This window comes from Juglans regia, chromosome 14, assembly GCF_001411555.2.
Source record: "Juglans regia cultivar Chandler chromosome 14, Walnut 2.0, whole genome shotgun sequence".
Lineage (NCBI taxonomy): Eukaryota > Viridiplantae > Streptophyta > Magnoliopsida > Fagales > Juglandaceae > Juglans > Juglans regia.
The window spans coordinates 24,340,697-24,363,204 of NC_049914.1; the positions used below are offsets into that span (position 1 = coordinate 24,340,697).

General features: G+C 33.8%; 3 protein-coding genes across 3 annotated transcripts; all 3 read left to right on the forward strand.

The window, feature by feature from the left end:
• Positions 1-1,354: 1,354 nt before the first annotated feature.
• On the forward strand, positions 1,355-2,479 carry LOC108994609 (F-box protein At3g07870-like). Its single transcript, XM_018969885.2, has one exon. The coding sequence runs from the start codon at positions 1,355-1,357 to the stop codon at positions 2,477-2,479; it is 1,125 nt and encodes a 374-aa protein (XP_018825430.1).
• Positions 2,480-7,369: 4,890 nt separating this feature from the next.
• Positions 7,370-15,318, forward strand: LOC108994665 (pseudouridine-5'-phosphate glycosidase). The gene is made up of 13 exons (XM_018969969.2): positions 7,370-7,616; positions 7,810-7,921; positions 8,889-8,999; positions 9,897-9,979; positions 11,175-11,234; positions 11,379-11,439; positions 11,978-12,084; positions 12,198-12,275; positions 13,289-13,334; positions 13,416-13,536; positions 13,651-13,736; positions 13,943-14,017; positions 14,965-15,318. The coding sequence occupies exons 1-13, from the start codon at positions 7,542-7,544 to the stop codon at positions 14,985-14,987; spliced, it is 1,038 nt and encodes a 345-aa protein (XP_018825514.1). The 5' UTR covers positions 7,370-7,541; the 3' UTR covers positions 14,988-15,318.
• Positions 15,319-19,570: 4,252 nt separating this feature from the next.
• On the forward strand, positions 19,571-22,058 carry LOC108994657 (scarecrow-like protein 3). The gene has a single exon (XM_018969955.2). It carries the CDS (start codon positions 20,466-20,468, stop codon positions 21,876-21,878), a length of 1,413 nt encoding a protein of 470 aa, XP_018825500.1. The 5' UTR covers positions 19,571-20,465; the 3' UTR covers positions 21,879-22,058.
• Positions 22,059-22,508: the final 450 nt, after the last annotated feature.

Sequence of the window (22,508 nt, forward strand, 5' to 3'; positions counted from 1 at the left end):
AAATATAGTCACTACAATCAACATAGTCTACGGTCGTGGAACTACAATCCCATTATTGGATTGTATAAAAATCGCCACTTTGTACCATACCGCTCTCTCTTAGCAGGGAAGGATAGGAAACATTTATTTGTTTTTAATATCTATTTTTTATTTTTATTTTTTTATATATAGTGCTGCACTAGTTAAGAAAAGGTGTTTGTCGAGATCTCCCTAGCCCCTCTACTCATGTATTTTTATATCTCTTAATTATAATATATCGAGCTTGCTTAGGAAAAAAAGTAATGAACATCCATAATTCCAATAAAGTAATATATATATATATAATTATAAATTAGGTAAGCAGCGCAAATTTCTTTTGAAAATGAGTAATGTCTATTATTAAAAAATTAATTTTTTTATATATATCTCATATTTATTTATTTATTTTAAATGAATGCATAACACTTACTTACTTTATAACTATAAATATCTTTTATATATATATATATATATATTTGTATTGACTTTTGAAGAGGTTTTATATATAGCTACCGCCTGTAGATCATGTATAAGTCCAATTTAACTACTGATATGTTTATTAAGTTTCTTTTTCTTGGCCCCCACGTACTCATCGTAATATAACCACCAACTACGTAGAGAGAGAATCTTTATTCGGAGTCCGGACTCTTGTTGTTTTGCACAATGCTATTATCTAACTCTTAATTTATATCACTCAATTTGTTTATTTTATGTGGCATCACAATATGTCCAATGACTTATTAAAAAAATTAAAATACAAACATAAAAATGTTGAGAAAATCTAGAATTTATTTTGTTTTCGGGCTCATTTTATTTTGAATATATATATAATAGTACTACATGTATTTATAATTTTACTTATACTTTTAAAATATTTATTTTGTTAGTTTTTTTTTTAAAATTTAAAATTTAAAATTTAAGATTTAAATTTTAAATTTTATGATTTTTAATATATCAATAACTGACACGTGAAAAAGTAAATTTTTTTTTAAATACATTTAGCATTTTTCTATTATATAGTTTTAAGAAATAGAAAAATAAAGGCAATTGTATATTGAAATAACTTAGCGACCAAGAGGTTTTAACTTATTATTGTAGCAAAGTTCAGTGTCTCAGGAAGCTGAATTCCGAATATTTGTTTCCTTATTAAACTCTATCTCGATCGTCTTTTGAAAGTAATTCTATCTCTCTCTCTCTATATATATATGTATATGTATGTGTATGTATATATATATATATATATATATATATATATATATCTATTGATCAAGCATATATGGGCGCTATCAAATTAAACACCCTAGCCAATTAAGCCTCTCCAAGCAAACAAACAAGCATGAGCGACTTCCCTTCAGATATCCTCTTCGACATCTTCTTGCGCCTACCCATCAAATCTCTTCTGCGCTTCAGGTGCGTCTCTCCATTCTGGCGCAACATCATCGACGATCCATGCCTCGCTTACGTGCACCGAACCCGATTTGCTGAAGAATCTAGAGTCTTACTTCTCGATCATCCCAAGCACAAGCCGGACGTGACGTTTAGAGAAGATCATGGGGGCTTCTTGAAGGCTAGTCTGAGTTTAGTCACGCAGTTTGCAACTCTGAAAGCATACTTTTTTGAGGGCTGCTGCAATGGTTTGGTTTGCTTCACAAAAAGCTGCGACGATAGCCTTGTGTTTTTGTTTAACCCTCTGAGGCATGAAGTTCTAGCTCTGCAGCCACGGCCATGTTCTAGTACAGCCCAGACATCTGATCCTCCTCTACGCAAGAGAAAATATGGGTTGGGCTTTGACTGCTCGAAAAACACGTACAAGATTGTTCGAGTCTTTGAAAACCAACGCAATAGTACTTTATGCGCAGAAGTATTCACACTTGGTCGTTCAAGCTCCTCCTCATCATGGAGATCAGCCATTGGCAAAGGTCCTGATCATTGTCCTCTATTCGGAAGGCCTATATTTGCTTGTGGGGCTCTTCATTGGCTTTCAATTGCAACATCAGAAGATGATCATAATAATAATAATCTAGAAGGCAATAAGATTGTTTCTTTTGACATTTCAAAGGAGGAATTTGGCTTGATTTCTACACCCAAATCATTTCTGTCATGTCATTTGCTTGATCTAAGAGGAGACTTGGCTATTGTGGATTGTTCATCCGACAGACAAATTGAGATTTGGGTACTGAAGGAATATGCAGGGAAGATCAAAAAGTGGGTAAAAGAATATGAGATAGGTCTAAAAGCACCAATTGGGGCGGTGGACAATACATGGATTGAAGTTATAGGGATATGGGAAGAGGGAGAAATACTAGTTAGGTATGTTGGAAGTTTTCTTTCCTATGACCCAAAGACTGATGGGCTAAGGTACATTCATATTCCAGGGTTCAGTCACCATGACGACACAGAAGTTCTATGTCACAAGGGTACCCTATTGTCACTTTCTAGGTTTCAGGAAGAAGAATTATGATGAATGGTTTAAGCTGGCCGCTTTGTTGCCATCGTCCACCTAATTCCTCGTCGATCATCGTCTCCTCGTTGTGTTGTTTTTGTTGTTTTGTTGTTTTTATTTTTCATTGTTGTATTTTTCAAAGGTTCATAATTTGGGTCCCTTAAAACCTGATGAATTAAATACAGCAAGATGATTGATATAATCATATATGCTTTTGCCTTGGCCTGGCTGTAATTGGTAATTCTCAGATTAATTGATCATGCAATTAATTTGGCAGCTTCTTAGTTATACATATATATATATATATATAATATGGTGATAATTAAGGCCATATAGGATCTGTTTGGGTAGTGAGATTAGATGAGATAAATTAAGATGGTTTGTAAATAATAGTGAGATTCTTAATTAAAATTAAATATGATGTGATTTCATCTCACCTAGATATGTATCCAAACGGGCCCTTAATCTCCGTCTCATTATTTTCGAATTTGTTCATGTGATCTGTACGTCTTCTTTTAATTTTAAAATTTTAATTACAATGTGATCGATGTAGCTAGCTAGAAATAATAATAAAATTCAACGCCAAATTAAAACCGACATTTCGGACGTTGTTTCTCATGTCTGACGTCTTCTTTTATTATTCCATTTATAATCTTTTAATCGTTTATTAGCTAGCTAGCTATTCACACACACACAAGCTGGAAAACGATGGATGACATTACAAGAAAATATATTTTTTATTTGTTATCAATTATTTTTTGATAAAATAATTATTTTATATTAAAATGAGTCTATTGATCATGTCATAAATAGTTATTTTTTATCACAAATAACTCGTACTTATAAATATTCATATTTTTTGTAGTGACTTGCTAACTCAAGTACTTGCGGCAATATGCTATATATTTTATATATATATTTTAGTTTCGATGAAATTTATAATTTGGTCATGACTCCAACGCGACTAATTTGTTCAACCAAATCCACCTAATTAAAACCAACAGGATGACATATATATATGATATATATATATATATATATATATAATATACATACATACACAGGCATGCAGCTTGCTTGTTTGTTCATCGTTGCACACCAACGATGTATATACCAGCGATGTATATACATCGTTGCACATCTGTTGCATTTGTTTGTTCACTTCTATTTTTTTTCCAGTGAATACTAAAAATCGTTGGAAATAGTTACTTTTCCCAACGTTTTTATTTTGCCGCAAATGTCATTCGGTTTGCCTATTAAATCGTCGGAAAAATCTATTTACAGCGAAATATTCTAACCATAAATATTGGATAAATCGACGCAAATGAAGAGACCTATTCCAACGGTGAATTGAAATCGCTGGAAAAAGTTATACCCATCGATTAAATAATCGCCGTAAATAGTAGAACAATCGTCGCAAATGACAATACCTATTCCAATGGTGAATTGAAATCGTCGTAATTGAATTCATTGCCGATGCACAGAAATCGCCACAAAAAGTCTATACTGATGATTTCAAAGCATTGTCGGGATAGTTTCACAAGTCCAAACTGGATTTTGCGGCAACGGTTATTCGCTACAATAGAAATTTCCAACGAAATATAATCGCTGCAAATAAAGTTGTTATGCATCGAACTAAAATCGCCGCAACAACTTTTTCATGGAAAATGACTAATCATTTCGCAACAATTTAAATTTTGCCACAAATACGCATTGAACAAATTTTTTTTTTTTTTTCCGTCTATGAAACGTACCTTTAACAAGTTAAGTAATTTATAACAAATCTACCCTTAATATAAAGTTATAACAGATTTAAGAAACACTACTTTTCCATAAGGTCAAATTCACCTACATTTTCATTACACTATATTAGCAAGGGAAACCATCAAGGGACTATGATTATTATACCCAACAACCTGCATGAACATGAGTTATTTGATTGTAAAGTACTGGAAACATCAAGTGATCAAAACATCAACCTATCAATTTTCAACTCTTAAATGACAACGTCTAATTATTAATATTCTCATCAACAAATATTAAGGGCTCTATAATTTGCATCTAATTCAATAATTTCAGTGCATCAATTCATCCAAACTCACTCATATATATTTATACACTTGGGTGGAGGATTATACTCATATCATGTACAAATTGAGCTACTAATTAATTACATAAGCCACACATCACAGTTATTTTAGTTATATAATATCACTAAAATAACTAGCAAGTTTCGCAAAAGTCTATACCGAAAAATCGCCGCAACTCACCATTTTTCTTGTAGGATCATCATTATAAAGAAACGTACAAAATATATATATATATATATATATATTTGTATAAAAGCTAGCTATAAGTTTACTTTCAGTAAATAATATATAGTTAATTATATGTTTCTACAAAAATAATCCTAATTTTTTATAGAGTGATGCTAGCTAGATAAAGTTTTAACATATGCAAATTTTGTGCATTATCTTCAAAAAAAGCTTGCATTTCACTAAAAAAAAGTTGAGTAATGATAGTTGCAGTCGTGAGTGTGCAAGCGTCGTGCAGTCGCTTTAAAAAAAATGAATAAATATGAGATCTATATGAAAATAAATTAATTTTTTAATAATAGACCTTATTTTTTTTCAAAGCGATTGTACGATATTTGCGCATTTCACGACTGTATGTAGCATTACTTTCAGGACTGTAAAAAGTATTTCTTATTATTTTTATATTTCTCAAAAAATAGTGTCTATATAATGGGTCCGTCTCTTGGATTTTTTTTTTTTTTTTTTTTTTTTTCCCGGGGGAAATAAAAAATTTAACAAGAGACTTGTGAGTAAATTATAGATCCAGCTTTAACCCGCGTGCACATGACATGCGAAGGTGACTGATCAATATTTATTTTATCATGCGTCATGAACTTATTATTCTATGGGCCATAGGAACAATTAATAATAATTTGTTAGCAGTCTAAGCCTGCATATGCATGCATGAATGACGAACCTAATCCGGCCTACACACACGTATAGAATAAATCTATCCATCATCCTTTTTTATTTTTTTATTTTTATTTTTTATTTTTTTTTATCACCTAAGTTCACAAATGAACATAATAATAAAATTTTTAATTAATTAAGAACTTCAAATAATAAAGTTTTTAATATATATATATATATATAGGCTTCCTATACTATTATTTAAGGGGGAATTCTGATTTAGTTTTAGAGAAAAATCGTACAAATATAAAACAAAAATTCCTCAAACTGCATCAAGGATAATAGTACTACTACAATTTAGTTTGCAATTAGATAGTGTGAGTTTATAAAAGGTTAATGACACGATAGTTCGGAATAAGAAATGTTGTTTATAATCATAGAGTATATAAATATCGTGCATTTATTTTAAAAAAATGAGTAAATATAGAAACTATATGAAAAAAAATTAAATTTTAATGGCAAACTCTACTATTTTTTAAAAAGAGTGCATAATACTTACATAATCTATAATTATATATTAGATTACCCATTTATCGAACATCAGATAAAGTTTCCCCGTTGCCCCTTGATTGAAGACTTTCCAAATTAGTGTTTGACACATAACAGTTGTTAGCAACTCCTAATGTTTCTAACTCATTCGTTGTGATTATGAGCTGTCAATAAGATTTGATATGATAACCTTAGATTTATTTTCTAATAAAAAAATAATTTTATATTAAATCACATAAATTAATTTTTATAAATTACTAAAATTGTTAATTTTTATGAATGATAGTATCTGTTTGTAGAAATAAAAGGAGAAGAACTTGGAGTCGGTCAGGTGTCAAGTGATTTTTTACACCAGCAAATAACAACATGCCACCCATGACTTTCAATAATATTGTGAATAGAGCCGCATGTAGAAGATTACTACTCCTCTCTTCTTGAGATTGTGCTCGAGACCATAACTCATCTCTTCTCCAGTTTTATCTTCTCTCTCCTCTGCCCTCCACTCCTGTCGGCCTCCTCCCTTGCCTCTCTCTAAAAAAAATTGTCTGCCTCCTCCTCTGAAACCTTTTTACCACTGAGTTCTACACCATGAAAAAAATACAGCAACAAACAATGATTAGAGAGACCAAACATGATAAGATTTATCAGGTTGATGTAGCACACCTTAAAGAAATTAAATGAAAGCATAAAAGAAGGGGAAAAGTAGTCTTGGCGTTGCGTGCATACAATAAAATTCTTTCTTTGTCAAAAAGTCTTCAGTTTCATCATTCTTGGGTGATTGTAGAGTGAGCAGGCCATTTGATGTTTCAGGGCAGTTGTTATTCCACATGGGGGTTGATTAGGATCATACAAATCAGCTCATTTGAGCATTTTATCAAACATCTTGCATCCATTCCCATTTCTTAATACAGCAAACCAACCAAACAATCTAACATTTCCTCATTACATCACAACAAGCATTCACCATTACATCACAGTAATCATTTATCAGGTTCATCACAGCAAGCACTTACGCAAGTTCATGAAAAATTACCATGTTGTGTTTTGGTGGTCCAGAAAATGGATAATAATTATCCTCTACAGATACATAAATCCTTTTAACATATGTTTTAAAACATGTGGAATCAGAAGAACCGATTGTAGAAGAACAAAAAACGAACCGACTATAGAAAAAGGAACACAATAGGAAAGAAGAAACGGAAGAGCAAAATGAAAAAAGACAGGTAGAATTAGAGAGAGGATAAGCAGAAGAGAGGAAGAATCGTGGAAGAGAATAAGAGAGAGAAGTCTGAAGAGGGAATCGAAAGAGGAGAGAGAATGGGGGAGAGAAGAGGGAAAATCTAAGCTTTTTTACAATAAGGTGGGGTTCATTATAAGATAAATACACCTGTTATATGTTATGTACCTTTTGGCCGGTGTGAATATGAGTTAAGACACCCGTTTCTGAGCTTTTCTCAAATAAAAAACATCAATGTAGTTCCTAAAGTAGCCCTAAGAATTCAGGTAAAGCCGTTTTGATCTTCCCCACCAACAAATAAAGGCAAGAGAGTGAGAGAGAAGTCGATCGGGTGGGATTCCTGCACTGCTGGTCTCCTCGGTGTCAAGAAATGTCTTCTTCAGCACTCTCTCGACTTTCCAATCTGCGAGGACACTTCCACCCCACTGACTCAAACAACGACAAGGTCCTTCCTTTCTGCCCCTACCGCAGTTATCACTTCTAGGTTTTTAAGGCAATGCTTAAAGTGATTAAACTAATGCTCAAGTTACTCTTATTCAAAGTGTGGTTATTGATCAATGGCTGCTTGCTTTTCTTCTACCTTGATCACTTTTAAATATCTTTCTATTTTTGTTATTATTTTTATTTTTTATATATAGGGTGGCAGTGATGGTCTCGATGGAAGGTTAATCAAGATTTCTCCAGAGGTTTCGGAAGCCTTGTCTTGTGGGCGTGCGGTGGTTGCTCTTGAATCCACCATTATATCCCATGGTAATTTTAGTTTTGGGGTTTACTTGTTCTTGGTAGCTTGATTGCTTTGCGTTTAGAGGATCTTAATTCTTGGAGAATTGTTCAAGTATTTGATGGTATCTTTTCGTCTTTGTTTTCTATAAGGGGAAGATACCTGAAGGTTTCACAAGGCTAATTATTTGTGAGATACTTTGTAGCGATGCTTGGAAAAACTTCTGTAATGTCTCAATTTATTTTTTTTAAGGTGAACAAAAACTTTATTGATAAATAATAAATAGGCTTAGCCTAAGTACACTGGACTTATACAAGAGAAAGCACTTAGCTGAGGATTAAAAACAGGAACAGTACAAGGAAATCATGGAGACTTTAGCCCATTGAAATCTATAACTATTTCACGTATATACAAGGTATTGATGAAGAGACGTCTAAGTTCATCAAATGACCGTTTTCGATCTTCAAAATTCCGATAACTTCTTTTCGTCCAAATACACCACGATAAGCATATGGGGACCATCTTCCACACTGCTGTGACTTGAAGATTGACACATGATCCTCTCCAGTTTGCAAAAAGGTCAACCACCCTTCTAGGCACTACCCATGCTAAACTTTCCTCATTGATAGTAGTATTTCTTTGTACCTAAATTTATGTGTGGCAATGATTTATTCAGGTGTAATGGTTCCCATCGAAATAGTTGTGTTGAGTTTTTTGGACTACCGAGAATATTTTTTGGGTTCCCTTTAGCATTCTTCTGAGTTGGAAACCATACTATGTGCCAAATTAACTCTTAAATTGAACCTAATATGACTGACATAACAATTCTGATTGATTATGATCCAGAATATACATTTTTTGTATTGTAAGGAATTGTTTTCTTGATTCTTTAGAAGCAAAATCATATGCAATTTTTGTTCATAAATGCTTCGTATATATACTGCATGATAAATATAAAATGTTGCAGACTTTGAATCATGTTCTATACAAATTCAGGAATGCCATTTCCTCAAAATTTGGAAACTGCAAAGGAGCTGGAGGCAATTGTTAAGACAAACGGAGCTGTTCCGGCTACTGTTGCAATTTTAGATGGCATACCATGCGTAGGTGTTTATATTAAACTTATTCTTTTACCATACATGTATGCATAAATGTGCACCTGGAGAATTGACTGTTGAAAAGGTTCATTGAAGTAATCTAGTGTAAGAGCTTGATCAAATGATTGAAGCACTCAATTTTGAACTGTGCTTTGATCTGCCATAATTTTTGGGGAATTCTGAAAACCATAAGCATATTAGATGGATTTACTTTTTTTTTTTTTGATAAGTATATTAGATGGATTTCCTCTATTTAGTTATGGCGTTTTTTTTTTTTTTTTTTTTTTTATGTACTTGTTGGAGTGGGATCACACATACTGTCACAGCAGCCATTTGCTTAAACAGTATGTATTTGTGCCATTAGGACTTATATGTGTATGTTCCTACATTGTACATATTGATGTTGAGAAATGTTTCAACTGCAACTATCACATGGCCCACGGGATAAACAATAGTGAGCAACCATAAAGAGATGGTTCATTAATATGACTCAGTATAAAAGGTTGGAGTCTGCACTTGGTTTCATATGTTGATTAGATCTAGTTTTCCATAAATCAGCCTCATCGAGGCTTCACATTTTGAGATTCTGAATGTTCTTTGGACTTCCGAGAGATCAGGATAAAATAATGGCTCGAGTTCATCAAATAATCATATTTTCTCTAGTTTATCTGCTTGGTGGAATATTTGTCTTTAACTTTTTTGATCACTTGACCATATATGATTGGGCCTCACTATGAAAGTTATCACCCGAAATATTAGTAAAATTACTGAATACTTGTCAAGATTGTCAAGGGATTTATGTGCGTGTGTGTCGTGTTGGGGTGGAAGGGGGATTACAGACCTTGTATACTTCTTGGGATTATCTATTTTAATTCTTATTCCATAATGTGAATATATGTCTGTGTAGGCTTGAGTATGGAAGAGTTGAAAAGACTTGCAATTTTGGGAACAAGAGCTCAGAAGACTGCTAGGAGGGACATTGTGCATGTTGTGAGTAGCTCTTAGATTAGCCACCAAGTGCATGCAGTATATCGTTTGTGACTTATTTTGTTTACTATAAATGGATTGTTTTGGATTTCTCGCTTGGATCAGAAGAGGAATTTTTTTTTGTTCCATTGAGTTCGTAAAGGATATGCTGAAAACTCAAAATGTTATTGAATGTTTGTTAAATTCTCCAATGGTATCTTTATTTATCATATCGTCCTATACTTCCAAAGTAATTATCATATAGTCCTATAAGACATTTATATCTTGAAATCAAGAGGAACATTAAAACATATGGATAAGAATTGTTGCATAGTTATGATGTGTCCTAATTTTTTGATAAGATGATGTGTCCTAATTAATAGGAGTTTTTGGTCAAACACCCTATGTGCTGTGGGTACTAAGACTTGACTCGTATTGTTGATGTTGTTCCTCTGTAAACGGTATTTTTTTCCTTTAAAATCAAGTATTTCCTTTAGGGCATGTCGGCTTGCTGCCAATTAGATATTCAGATTTCACTTGAATACATGGTGGAAGTTGCCCTCCTGTGTTGACCTATTTAGTTGCTAGTACCATGAGGTAGGTTACACCAAGATTGGGGGTCCCAATGGCTTATATAACAGATGAAAATGATATTGATATCTGCCGGTATGAGAAAGAGCTCCCCAAACCAAATATTGTTATGGTGAGAAGCTTCAGAGATGGTTTTAAATGACTGAAACAGAAGTAATTTGTTAAAAGGACTAACGGGAAAACTAGCTGGCTTGGTTGATGATATAGAAGATCAGGATACACTACATAGAAGATACAAAATAATTCGGAAAGTATTGATATGAAATGAATAGAGTGATATCATAGACAAATCATCTCCAATATATGAGGTGTAATGACCAACAGGACTCATGATATCTGGAGATATTACATGTCTTGAGTAATTTACACTTCACTACTATTGAAAAGGTTTCAGCCACGAAATATTTAGAGCCTGTATGAGCAGTTTTTAAATCGAAAAAGAACACCATGATGTCTTAATACTTGAGTCTGCATGTTCAGAGGACTTATTGTGTTTCTTATACTTGTATATTGGATCATATGGTAAGGTTTTGACAGAAGAAATCCCTTGTTAACAACTACAATTTCTGTTTTTGGCTGTTCAATATTTTTGCTGCTGATTTTACATGCTAAGTTGTGCTCTTTTTAGGTGGCTACCAGAGGTAATGGTGCAACTACTGTTTCTGCAACAATGTTCTTTGCTTCAATGGTGACCACCATATTCTCAGTTTTCTCATTGCCTTCCAGTTTTTCATATTCAGCTGTACTGTGGCCTTTTTTTTTTTTTTTTTTTCTTTCCAGTTCTGATATCATTAATTAGGTTTTGCTAATATTTCAATGTAAACCTTATCAGGTTGGCATCCCTATATTTGTCACTGGAGGGATTGGAGGAGTACATAGACATGGCGAGCACAGTAAGTGTATCTCTAATTATATGCATGATGCACATGCTGTTTTGGCCCTTTTGGGGTTGCAGAGCCATATTTCATGGAATGTTGTCCTTAGATTTCTTAACAAGTAAGATAATTTCATTAATGAGCAGAGATGCTATCCAAGTGTACATGGTGTATACAATAGAAAGACCTAGGTAGAAGGAATCTTGTCCTTTCTGTTTTAACTGATGCAAACTCTTTTATATGTTGGGTGTTCTGTTTATTCGACAAGCCAACCGACGTGTATGTTATATATTGTGGAGTTTATAGTCCATGTGATGGTCTGGTTTGGAGCATGAATTGACCTTGTCTGTAAGAGACCAAGACAAGGCCTATCGTGGTTGAATATATCATTTGTATTTAATTGTTCTGCAATTTAGTAAGAAGGACAAGTCTCTAATGTGTTGTTAAAAATGAGCTGCTGATCGCCGATAAATTTTCAAATTTTATGTTCATTTATAGGAATGAAATAACCTTATTATTTATGTTGGTATACATATTGATCATTTTTCCTTTGCAGCAATGGACATATCATCTGATCTTACTGAGCTTGGAAGGACTCCAGTAACGGTTATCTCTGCCGGTGTAAAATCAATGTTAGATATTCCCAGGACTCTGGAATATTTGGTACCAACCAATTTATCTCCAATATCATTAGAAGTAACAGAGCTTCAGATTAAGAAGTATAACTTATAGTTTCTTACCTCTCTGTTTCCTTGCATTTCTTATTGTAATTACAGGAAACACAGGGCGTTTGTGTTGCTACTTACAAAACCAACGAGTTTCCGGCATTTTTTACTGAAACAAGTGGCTGCAAGGTATTGGCCATCGACTCTATTGCTGAGCAATTATTCTTAGAGTTGAATTTTATTTTATAAGTATAAGAGATTTTATTGATGGAAAAATCTATTTGTTAGCTTGGTTAGTGATACGCCCAGCATACCGCTAAGTTAAAGCCATCCACATCAGCTAAAATAGAAAAAGTATTGGTATTTTGAATTTTTTTTGTAATAACTATAATGGGTCTCATAACAAATAGTGCATTTACACACCAACTATAAATAGCATAACTATTTATTGATACACAGAGATATAGGCGTTGCCCAAGTAAACAAGACGTATAAGAGAAAACACCTAGTTAGAAGTAGATACAAGAAAATTATGAAGGTTAAGCCTATTGAAATCTATAGCAATTGTCCAAAGAAATAAGTTGCTGAAATAAAAATTCTGAGTTCTTTTAGTGAGGGCTCCTTGTCTTTGAAGTTCTGATCATTTCTTTCTCATGAAATGCACCACGGAATTTTATTGATACTTGGAATTTTTATTCCATTCGATGAAAAAGTCGTGTTGACAGTGTATTGTTCTGCTTTAAAAACTCTTAAGTTCAATTAAAATAGTCATTGTAATTGTTGTCTTAACTCTCAACTATAGTTTCCGCTATTACTCCACTATTAAGTAGGTAGTAGCTAATGGATTGCGTTGGTTAGCCTCTCTGATACGTACGTTCAAGCAGACCATTGTCCTTTTTTTCTGTATTTTTTGTATCTCTTTAATTTCTATTGTTGAGTGCCCATAGATCAGCTTCAGAATATCTCTCTCTTGTTGCAAGAAACACAGAACTTATTTGGTCGTTGAAACTTATTGTAAGATTGCAAAGTTTAAGAGATGTAATGATATTAAAGCCTACAAGGAAGAAAAGTAATTATATGAATGATTTCTAAAACGCTAAGTTTTTAGACTTGCACAGAAATATTGTGCAAATGTTTCGTTCAAGATAATTAATGGTATAGCTTAATGTACTGAAGTTTTTTGATCATGACAAAAAGTCTAGGTGCCTTGTCGTGTGGATAGCCCAGAAGACTGTGCTCGACTAATAGGCAAGTGACAGCCAGCTCATTTTCATCTTCTCCAAAATATTTTAAGTGATTTCTGTTTCCATTTTTTTGTTTTTTGTTTAGATGCAAACATGAAACTAAAGCTTGATACTGGAATTCTGATTGCTGTTCCGATTCCGAAAGAACACTCTGCTTCTGGAAGCATAATTGAATCTGCCATACAGAGAGCACTTAAAGAGGCTAGGTAAAATGTGCCTTTCCTGTCATCAAACAGTTAAACCTTTTCCTTTCCCACATGTTTTTATTCTATTATCTTATGCTGAGTACTAATTAGATAAATATGGCATTGGATCATTAGGGATAAGAATATAACAGGAAATGCTCAAACTCCTTTCCTGCTTGCCAGAGTGAATGAACTAACTGGAGGAGCCTCACTTGCTTCAAGTATCCTTTCTGTATCATTCTAGAAAATTTTATTAATAGGATTCACATTTAAACATTCTAAGTTAATTGCTTGAGCATATGAATTCAACCATGTGTCAGCATTTCGAATATTTTTATTATAATTCATTTCCTTTTCATTCACTAATGCCTTGAGTTGTATATATGTTTTTATTTTATTTTATGTAACTATCTTAACTAATGCTTAGACATTGCACTTGTGAAGAATAATGCTCTTGTCGGTGCAAGGATAGCTGTAGCCCTTGCCCAGCTCAGAAATAAAGGTAGGTTCTTTATTCTTTGTCTCTTTGCTTATAATCAGAACCATTTTTTTTTTTAAAGAAGAAGACAGTACTCCAATTTTATTGAAAGCCCTCACTTGTAGCGGAGGAAAACCATGGTTACAGCCGGATACCTGGGGGTTACAAATACTCAAAAAACCAAAATTCAGGCATCAAAAACCAAACAAACCCAACCACAATACAAAATATCAATAATGTTAAAGAAAAAAAATTACAGGACCAAGACAAAGGACAGAAGGATGAAACAAAAAGCACCTGCAAAAAGAGCACGCAAGCAAATAAGATCAACTCAAATAAAGCAAATAGAACTTACCAGTTGAAACCTACATAAGCCGCAAATAGGGAAGACCAATTTTGTCCATATGAAGAAGACCTTTGAGTTGACTGGTCAGGTTCTCATTATTAATAGCCCAATCCATATTTAAACTCCCAACTCCCCGCTTGGCTAGAAAATCTGCCACAACATTACCCTCACGAAAAACATGGGTCAAACGATACTCCATGCTGCCCAAGAGACCTTGCAACTCTTCCCAGAAATCCTCCAAGTACCAAATATTACCATCTCCCTTTGTACTCCAATTAACAAGTAGGTGAGAGTCTGTCTCAATCTCAACCTTGCCAAAACCAAACTGATAGCACCTACAAACCCCTTCCAACAAGCTTCTCAATTCAGCAAAATTATTAGACCCCTCACCCAAGAACACAGAATAAGCTGCATGCAACCTACCAAATTTTGACCATTTGCATCTTTGGTTAAGAAATGAACATTAAGATTAATGAATAATAGTGATAGTTTGAGGATGCAAAGTCAAACTTCCTCAAAAGAAAAAACAAGTGTCAATACTTGTACTAATTGGCTCCTTGATGTATTGGATATGATTATGTCACCTGTTTTCTCCCTGAAGGAGCTCATTTTTCATTTTCAACAGGTGGTTTTGAGTCAGTGCCATAGGCCACAAAGTTTCTCATCCAGATCTGGGCAAATCCAATTCTTTGGCAAGTTGGAGTTTTGTTCTTTTGCTTATTTTTAGTTGTGAGGAATGGAAACTCTATATCAAATTGTTGCCTTGTGGCTGATGATCCATTCTGCATTTCCCATCCTAGATGGTGCATACATGTTTTCCCGTAGAAACTTTTTAGCCTCATCACTGCCATTACATTTTTATCTTATATGAATGTTATCAGGCGTTTAAAGCATGTTAATGCTTTAGGCTATCAACTAATAAGTGCATATTCTTCATGTTAAGTTATAAACTGAAATTAAAAATAAATCCTTCTGCTGAGTTTTCTGAAAGTAGCTCACCTTATAATGTCAATTCAATTTTTTGAGTTCTACTAGAGATTGTCATAAAAATAAATTTATAAATTGAAATAATTTAATATAATACATTAAATTTATTTTATTATTTTTTTTATGAAATATTCTGTCTTAAAAGCATTTCTCTTTAATTGTACGTAGAAGAACTGTTAATTTTATTAGGGCCAAGCCTGGAACACGTCCTGTCACTGTTGGTTGCCACATGAATCCACAGAAGTTAAGACAACAGATATTGACCTACTCGGTTTTGTCACATTTATGACACTGCCCTCACTATGTCTTATCTATGGTTATAATGCTTTGTACAATCATCTTTTCCATCTCAAGACTTTTTCAATAATTTATTATTGTAGTGATTATGGGCTCAAATAAAAAAATTTCAAATCTTCAGTTGATGTGAACCCCTCAATTATAAGATTCACAGGCCACATGAATTTGTATTGTAAATTACACAATAATGGGTGATTTTATCTTTCGCTGGATTCAAAGAAAGACATCCCCATGGCATTCAACGTCACCATGTCCCCCCACACGTCTGAAGACAACGAATGAATGACCTTCTAGTCCATGTCAAAAACATTGCATATATATCAAAACTGCAGTAGCAACATGCCATAATGTAGAGAGCAAGTTATTCCAAATTACTAAATGAGAAAAATACAGTATACACTAAATTATCAAGATTGAAATATTACATCTTTCAATTAAATAGATTGCTAATTAGCATCCTTTGTTAGGATTTTTAGAGCTAATAGAGTTTGGCCATCTCAAAGGGATTAATTATCTCATAATTTGACATTAATTAATTATAACCAAATAATGTTAATATAAAGTATACGATTATACCAAGTGTACGTTTCATGATATTGTCTATCGATAACATGCATGTGACAAGTTGAAATGATATCCATCACTTCAAGGTCCCAAGAAAGCAACAAACAGATCGACTGGTGGGTGTTAATATTTCCTCCACATGATTAAAAAGCATACTATTTTAGAATAGAAAATTAAAAAAAAAAAAAAAAAGTATTGGTGCTCCCACATGAAGTTTGGTCCAATGCACCTAATAATTAAACTTCTACAAATATATATATATATATAAACTTTCCATTGTGCAAATATATATTGGAGTAATATTAAATATAGCAATGAGTTGTGCAAGCGTTGAGAATTGGGTCTACTATTAAAAATTAATTTTTTTATACGAGTCTTATAGTTACTCACTTTTTTTTTAAAAAAATTAATAATATTTACGGACTCTACGACTGTAAATATCATTTCTATAAACTGCAAAATCTAGCTAACTTATTGTGGACAGCACACCCATTACTGAGGTGCCTTAGAGGATTAAAGTTGATTAGATGCAAGAATTGATGTGTGCAAAATGCTATATAAAAAAAAAAAGAATCGTGTGTGGGATGGACTGTGCATTACTAGCTATCATGTATGAAAGTAGGCATAGTAAAGTGACAACTGATAGTTAACAGAAATGGGTACCATGATGATGTTTCTATAAACAAAAAAAAAATGGTTAATTGTCATGTCAATATGAGCATAAACAAAACAAAAGCTTCCAATTTGAAAGACACAATTAGCTTGTCTTATGCTTAATTATAGACACATCGATCATCCATCTCAGTTTCCAAAGGAAATAGGTGTGATTTTACACAGACCATGGCCAAACAGACACAAAACAGGTATACATTTATCTATTTTTTCAAGAACAAAGATGCTCAATGTTGTCGTGTTTTAAACTTTGTATGATTTGATGTTTTCCAAGCATTAAATTCATAAGAGCATTGCTAATTAACCTGGCTGTTTATGATTGGATTTTCACACGTTGTTAACATTACGTGGCATGATCAAGCAACTCCAAAGAGTATGGCATGGCCATTAATTAAGTAATTTTTTTAAAAAAAAATAAATATCTATAATATACTAATTAATATGTCATTTTTTATGTGGGAATCTTTGCAGCTTCCGCAACACCATGTATATATATCATTAAATAAAACTTCGAATAATACATGTGATTAAAGTTAAAAGTATATTATTATAAAATAATATAACTAATTAAGTTACCAATTTTCATTAAAGTTTTTTGAACGCATGGTTTTTTCTCAATTTATATATTTTTGGCATTCTAATAAATGGTTTATGATAGTTAAGGAAATTAAATTTTATTATAAAATAAATCAAGATCCCAAAAGGACAATGAATGAATAATAATAATAATAATAATAATAATAATAATAATAATAATAATAATAATAAAAAATAAATAGAGAGAGCAATTGACACGATAATCGCTTTGAATAAATATAAATAGAAGTTATTATTAGGAGCATCCATTTTACACATATGATGTGGCATCATGTAGACCACACATCTTCTTAAGTGAGTGTTAGGAATAATCAACTAGAAGCAACCACGCAGTGAGTATAAAATATACACTATTATTATAACTTCTCTATAACATTACTCAATTGCTTTAGATCCATTTTCCTTGGCCAAGCCTCAATAGGGATTGCCGGAAATGGAGGTTACAGGATATATGCCGCCCGAAAGTGAGGATTGCAATTGGTCATTTTCGCGTATTCCGTGGAGATTTCATTTTTTCATCATTTGGATATTCAGAGGAAAAAAGCATAAACATAATTTGATAGGTAGGATTGAATCCTCTGCCTCATTGCTACACATTAGGACTATGAGTAATGTTATATATAATTATTAGTTATGCAAATATCGCGCACTCATAGACTATTAAAAAATTATATTTTTCATGTAGATCTCATGTTTTACTAATTTCTTTTAAAAAGAATATGCGACACTTATATAGTCTATGAGCATGAACATTGAAATAGGCCAAGATAATGGCAAAATTTGGCTAAAATCAAATGTTTTGTCTTTTGCTTATTCCATTCAAGAGAGATGGGACCACATTAGATTATCCATCTGTTAGCCAAAATAATAAAAAATATTTTTGATTTAATAATAATAAATTTTTTTTTTTCATATTTTGCAATTATAGTTACCATATGTTAATTAATAGTTTAATTTATAATTAAATTATTGTTTGCCGACTATATTTTTTAATTAAATTACAATTTAATTTATAATTTTTGTCTAGAGAGAGTGAGAGCTTCTGTCGAGAGAAAGAGAGAGAGAGAACAAAGGGCTTTCGTGTCGACAAAGAGTATGAGTGGAAGGAGAGAGAAATTATTCAATAGATAAAAGAATACTAACTATACAAATATGTATAATTAATTTAGCTTGTAAGTAAAAAATTTGCACTTGTCTCTTCTAATGTAGACAATTTAATGGAATTGTTACTAAATTTTAATTTGCATTTACATTTAGCTACACCAATACTAATGCTCTAAGACCACACACAACTATACGGGTGCAAGCGTGACTCATGCACCAATAATGATGGGATAGAATGGGACAGACATGAGAAATCTAAAGCCGATGAGTCCAAATTATATCATGCATGTGGATGTTGAACATTTGGAACTTTAGTGAAGGGTGATGCTTGTGGTTTGTGCCTATTCTAACCCTAGATAGAAGACAAGGAAAAAAAAACCCTTACCTTTTGTAAACATTGCCTTTAGAACTTGTGAGAAGAGGAGAGAGTTTGATAGGATTCAAAACGAGTAATATTAAATATAGTTATGAATTATATAAACGTCGTGCATTACTCTTTATTTTTTAAAAAGAGTGTGCAATACTTGCAAACTGAATAATAGTAAATATCATTTTTTTTAAATAAATGAGTCGTGGATAACAAAAATGGAAATGAAAAATTGGGACCTAAGACTCCACAAGAAGAGATAAATGTACTCTATACTTTTTGGCTTTTTGCTTAACTTCATTGCCTCTTTGTCTTAATCCAAGAGGATAAGAACAATCGTGTGGTCATTGCATTGCCCATTCAAAAGAAAACAAAAAAGATGGTTTTGGAGGCATCAAACTTTCTTGGGAGGTTTCTTCACTTTCTTGCAATTCCCACACAAACCCCACCAGGAAACAAAACTTGAGGGCATTGATTTGTCCTTGTAATGTTTGGATTCAAGTAAACCCCTTTGGGGGAAAAAGAAGGTCATTAGGCCAGCTCTTACCTGATTCCCCAGTCACCTAATGTAAAGACAAGATTCAGACTTTAAAATAAATAAAAGGAAAAAGTTGAAGTTTCAGAGTGAGGAAAGAGAGACAATTTCAAGAGAGAGAGAGCAAATGCAAAGCAAAAAGGCTCTCACAAATTCCATATTCCACTTGGGAGTGGGAAGGACAACAAAACAGTAACGACAAAAGGACTCCCCCACGCATTGTCGACAACGTAGTAGCCATGAACAAGTCCTTCCAAACAGACGGAAACTTTTAATCAAGCCAAGTCGAATAAACAGAGGAATCCCCTCCCCCCCCACCAAAAGAGAACCCATAAGAACAGCTCCGTGTTCATAGAGAGAGATTGGAGAAGCAATCTCTGGAATTCTCATGGGGCTCCATGTGGGTTCTTGATCAATTACGAAACCCAGTCAGGATTTGGCTGTTCCAGTTTTAGTTGGCTAGTTCTGGTTCTGGTGTGGTTGAGCTGGTTCTGTTTGTCTTTTCTGTTCCATCTGTTACTGCTTAGGTGCTCTTGTTTGCGATTTTGAACTAAATTCATGATTTTTTTTTTTTATATAACCTTTTGAACCTGTTCATTGAACATAGAATGTCTGATCAATTTCTTTAATTTGGACTCCATTTGTTGTCTACTCTTAGCCTTCTAGTTTTTTTCCTTTTCTCCCTTCCTTGCTTGTTTGATCTAGTTAATTTGGTAGATTCTTTACCCTCTTAGACTTATAACTAAGCCCTCCGAGCACTCTGATTCTGCACTCTTTTGCTTTGTTCTTGTGGGTGGTGAGAGGAACGTAAACATGTTCTCTAATTAAGATTTCATGCAAATCTGGCGCTTGCTTGAACAATCTGATGTTTTGTCAGAAGACTTAGACCCTCTCATCGTTTAGATTATTTTGTGTGGCGAGTGTGGTTCTCTTTTTGTTGACAATTACAGTCTGTCTTCTTTCCTCGATTTCCCCTATTTGTTGTGGTCGTTATAAGGCTCCAATGTTTCAAGAAGAAGGGTCTTCTTCTGTTACTTCGTCACCTCTACAATTATTTTCCATGATGTCCCTTTCTCCAAGCATAGGATCACCATACCCTTGGCTTAGAGAACTTAAATCCGAAGAGCGGGGTTTGTACTTGATCCAGTTATTGCTTACTTGTGCAAATCACGTTGCTGCGGGTAGCCTTGAGAATGCAAATATTGCCCTTGAGCAAATCTCCCTGCTTTCTTCTCCTGATGGTGATACCATGCAGCGTATAGCGGCATACTTCACTGAGGCGCTCGCTGACAGAATCCTAAAAGCTTGGCCCGGTCTTCACAAAGCCCTCAATGCCACCAGAATAACATTGATTTCGGAAGAAATTCTTGTTCAAAAACTGTTTTTTGAGCTGCTTCCCTTCTTGAAGGTGAGCTTGGTGCTCACAAACCAGGCTATTATTGAAGCTATGGAAGGGGAAAAAATGGTTCACATAATCGACTTGAACGCTGCAGAACCTGTCCAATGGGTTGCTCTTATTCAAGCTTTGAGTGCACGGCCTGAAGGTCCACCACATTTGCGAATTACCGGGGTTCATCAACAGAAAGAGGTACTGGATCAAATGGCATATCGACTGAGTGAAGAAGCTGAAAAACTGGATATCCCATTTCAGTTCAATTCCGTGGTTAGTAGACTAGATGATCTTAATTTTGAAAAACTTCGTGTCAAAACTGGGGAGGCTCTAGCAATCAGCTCGGTTCTTCAATTACATTCCTTGTTGGCCTCCGATGACGAACTCTTGAGAAAGAGATCCCCACTGGAAACAAAGAATCTCAATGGAATACACTTATCTAGAGCCCTGCAAATTAACCAAAACACACTGGGTGAGCTGCTTGAGAAAGATTTAGCTAGGCATAGCCAGAGTCCTGACTCAACCTCATCATCGCCCATGTCTTTACACGGTTCGGCAAAGATGGATAGCTTTCTCAATGCCTTGTGGGGTTTGACACCAAAGCTCATGGTAATAACAGAACAAGATTCTAACCACAACGGGTCAACTCTAATGGAGAGGCTATTGGAAGCTCTTTATTCTTATGCAGCATTGTTTGATTGTTTGGAGTCTACCATGCCAAGAACATCATTGGAGAGATTGAAGGTGGAGAAGATGCTGTTTGGGGAGGAAATTAAGAACATCATAGCATGTGAAGGAGCTGAGAGGAAAGAAAGGCATGAAAAGCTTGAGAAGTGGATCCAAAGGCTTGATTTGGGTGGGTTTGGGAATGTGCCTTTAAGCTATTATGGTATGTTGCAGGCAAGACAGTTGTTGCAAGGTTTTGGTTGTGACGGGTACAAGATCAAGGAAGAGAATGGTTGTGTGGTAATATGCTGGCAAGACCGAACCTTGTTTTCAGTATCTGCTTGGAGGTGTAAAAAATGAGATTTTAAATACTGATCTCCCTGGTTTTAGTACCTCTTCTTTCCTTTTTGGTGTGAAAGAATTCTCTTCCCTGTAAATGAATGCAGTTAAGGGTTGTTCTAATTGTCACTTCACTTACCAGCCAAAAACAAGGCTGTCTTCTTTTATTACCTACATATAGAATCTGTCTATTTCTTCTCATTTCATAACCAATGGAACCTTAAACTAACGTTTTGCTTTGTATTATGTGTGCTTGTATTTCAAGTGTTACAGCCTCAAATTGCATTGCTTAAAGTTTGTGCTGCATTAGCAATTTATTCCTGGTCATTGCATTAGGCTCTGTGCTGTGAATTGTCTCCTGAGTACATACAACAATGCCTGTATATCGAAAACAAAGAATTGTAGACATATGGTGTTAGGATTTTCTGAGTTATACTGAAAACAAAGAATTTCAGTGCATTTTCTTCTTTTTCAGCACTGAGAAACTGAGCCCTTGCTTAATTCAAAAGACTTCACCTCCGATTGAATCTAAGACGACCAAACAAACATGAGTATGTCCAATTGTTCATTCAATAGCAAGTCTATCATATTGCTCTTTTATTTGGAAATTAATTGCAGAGAAAAGAAATACACATCAGAATAGCTCATTTC